The sequence below is a fragment of the Protobothrops mucrosquamatus genome, unplaced genomic scaffold (assembly GCF_001527695.2).
Source record: "Protobothrops mucrosquamatus isolate PMUCROS unplaced genomic scaffold, P.Mucros_1.0 scaffold_59, whole genome shotgun sequence".
Classification (NCBI taxonomy): domain Eukaryota; kingdom Metazoa; phylum Chordata; class Lepidosauria; order Squamata; family Viperidae; genus Protobothrops; species Protobothrops mucrosquamatus.
Genome location: NW_015386135.1, coordinates 516,721 through 519,024, shown reverse-complemented (window position 1 = coordinate 519,024; position 2,304 = coordinate 516,721). Strand labels below are relative to the sequence as shown.

Below are 2,304 nucleotides of genomic sequence, written 5' to 3'. Positions count from 1 at the left end.
ACAGTGCTAGGCTGCATTAACAGAGGGATAGAATCAAGATCACGTGAAGTATTAATACCACTTTACAATGCCTTAGTAAGGCCACACTTGGAATACTGCATCCAGTTTTGGTCACCATGATGTAAAAAAGATGCTGAGACTCTAGAAAGAGTACAGAGAAGAGCAACAAAGATGATTAGGGGACTGGAGGCTAAAACATATAAGGAACGATTGCTGGAATTGGGTATGTCTAGTTTAACGAAGAGAAGGACGAGGGGGGACATGATAGCAGTGTTCCAATATCTCAGGGGCTGCCACAAAGAAGAGGGAGTCAAGCTATTCTCCAAAGCACCTGAAGGCAGGACAAGAAGCAACGGATGGAAACTGATCAAGGAGAGAAGCAACTTAGAACTAAGGAGAAACTTCCTGACAGTGAGAACAATTAACCAATGGAACAACCTGCCTCCAGAAGTGGTGAATGCTCCAACACTGGAAGTTTTTAAGAAGAAACTGGACAGCCGTTTGTCTCAAATGGTGTAGGGTTCCTGCCTGGGCAGGGGGTTGGACTCGATGACCTCCAAGGTCCCTTCCAACTTTATTATTATTATTATTATTACTTCGCGAGCCGCATCCAGCCCCCGGGCCTTGTGTTTGACATGTGTGATTTACAGCTTCTGGAGGCAGGTTGTTCCACTGATTAATTGTTCTTCTAACTGTGAGGAAATTTCTCCTTAGTTCTAGGTTGCTTCTCTCCTTGATTAGTTTCCATCTGTTGCTTCTTGTCCTTCTGTAAAGACATCAAAACAAGTGGTCTTGCTTAGGGCACACAAAGGAGCCACACAGCCCTGGGGCTCGTTAGCACCCTGCAAGCCCTCCTCCTGCCCTTTAATTCATTTTTTTACACACTCTGCCTTTTTAAAATTTTATATACTCTTTTTTATGCTTTTAATATTTTATTGTACACCACCCAGAGTCTCTCTGTGAGAGAGATGCCATTTCTTAAATATGATGAATAAATAAATTGTGAGCCAGGCAAATTCTTGTCCAGAGCTTTATGAAAAGATTTTAGTAACCTCTAGGATAGGGGTGGGGGAACCTTGGCTCTTTTATGACTTGTGGACTTCAACTCCCAGAATTCCTGAGCCAGCCAGCCCCACCCCTGCTCTAGGAAGATTTTCAATCCATTGCAACATAGTGCAACATAACATAGTAGCTCAAAGGGATAACTGTAGGTAGGAGAAGAGCAGGCAGAGCTGGAGAGATGGACTAAATGCATCATCAGTTTAGTTGTGATCCCACAAAAACTCTCAAGTCCAACCCCTCCTAAATTCCATTGATCCTTATCTGGTGCCTATTTAGTGTTGAACTTTAGTTGACCGGATTGTTGTGTACAGGTAGTCCTTGACTTACAATAGTTTGTTTAGTGACTGTTTGAAGTTACAACGGCACTGAAAAAGGTGACTTACGACCATTTTTGACACTTACGATTGTTGCAGCATCCCCCTGGTCACGTGAACAAAATTCAGATGTGTGTCAACTGTCTCATATTTATGACGGTTGCAGTGTCCCAGGGTCATGAGATCACCTTTTGCCACCTTCTCACATGGTCAATGGGGAAGCCAGATTCACTTAACAACTGTGTTACTAACTTAACAGCTGCGGTGATTCAGTGGCAAGGAAAGGTTGTAAAATGGAGCAAAACTCACTTAACAAATTTCTCGCTTAGCAACAGAAATTTTGAGCTCAGTCGTGGTTGTAAGTTGAGGATTATAGGCTTGAACAAGTCTTCTATGCTGCAGCCTTATGAACGTTCTTGATTCTTTGTGCCCAATAACAACCATGCATTTACTGCTGGTAGGTATTAACTAATTCTCTATTTGTAGGTTACAAATTACGACAGTGCAACGGGCTTGCCGCTAATACAACTGTGGAGCATGATAGGAGATGAGGTATGTAGACCATCAAATCGATTTTGGGTCCTTAATGTGTCACAGTGATCCCAGAATTGAATCACTCATTATGACGACCTGGGTGGTTTGAACAGAAAGCTGGAGAGATCCTTTGTAAAATGTGCATTAGTAAGACTTCTTAGTAGGATGCTGTTCTTTGGGGATGTTGTGTAGATATAGAAAAAGTAGACTTTGTACTTTGGAGAGATGTTGGATCTTAGTTGAACATCCTGCCTGCTCTTGGTTGGCCTTGTTCCAGTCATCCAGGCTGCAGGTGGACACCACCAATTTTTTTCTGCAGTTCTCAATCCAGTTTGTTAGATGGACAGATGGTCTCCTTTTTTAGTTTGCGTGTCTTTGGGTGGACAGCAATAGA

The 2,304-nt window shown here is 42.7% G+C and overlaps 1 protein-coding gene across 1 annotated transcript in view; it reads left to right on the top strand.

Annotated features, from left to right (window-relative positions):
• Window positions 1-2,304, top strand: part of LOC107284219 (A-kinase anchor protein 1, mitochondrial) — an 18,043-nt gene that overhangs the window by 11,265 nt on the left and 4,474 nt on the right. The window contains exon 8 of the mRNA XM_015812246.1: window positions 1,863-1,928. Coding sequence (XP_015667732.1) covers window positions 1,863-1,928 — 66 coding nt within the window. The remainder of the gene's footprint in view (window positions 1-1,862; window positions 1,929-2,304) is intronic.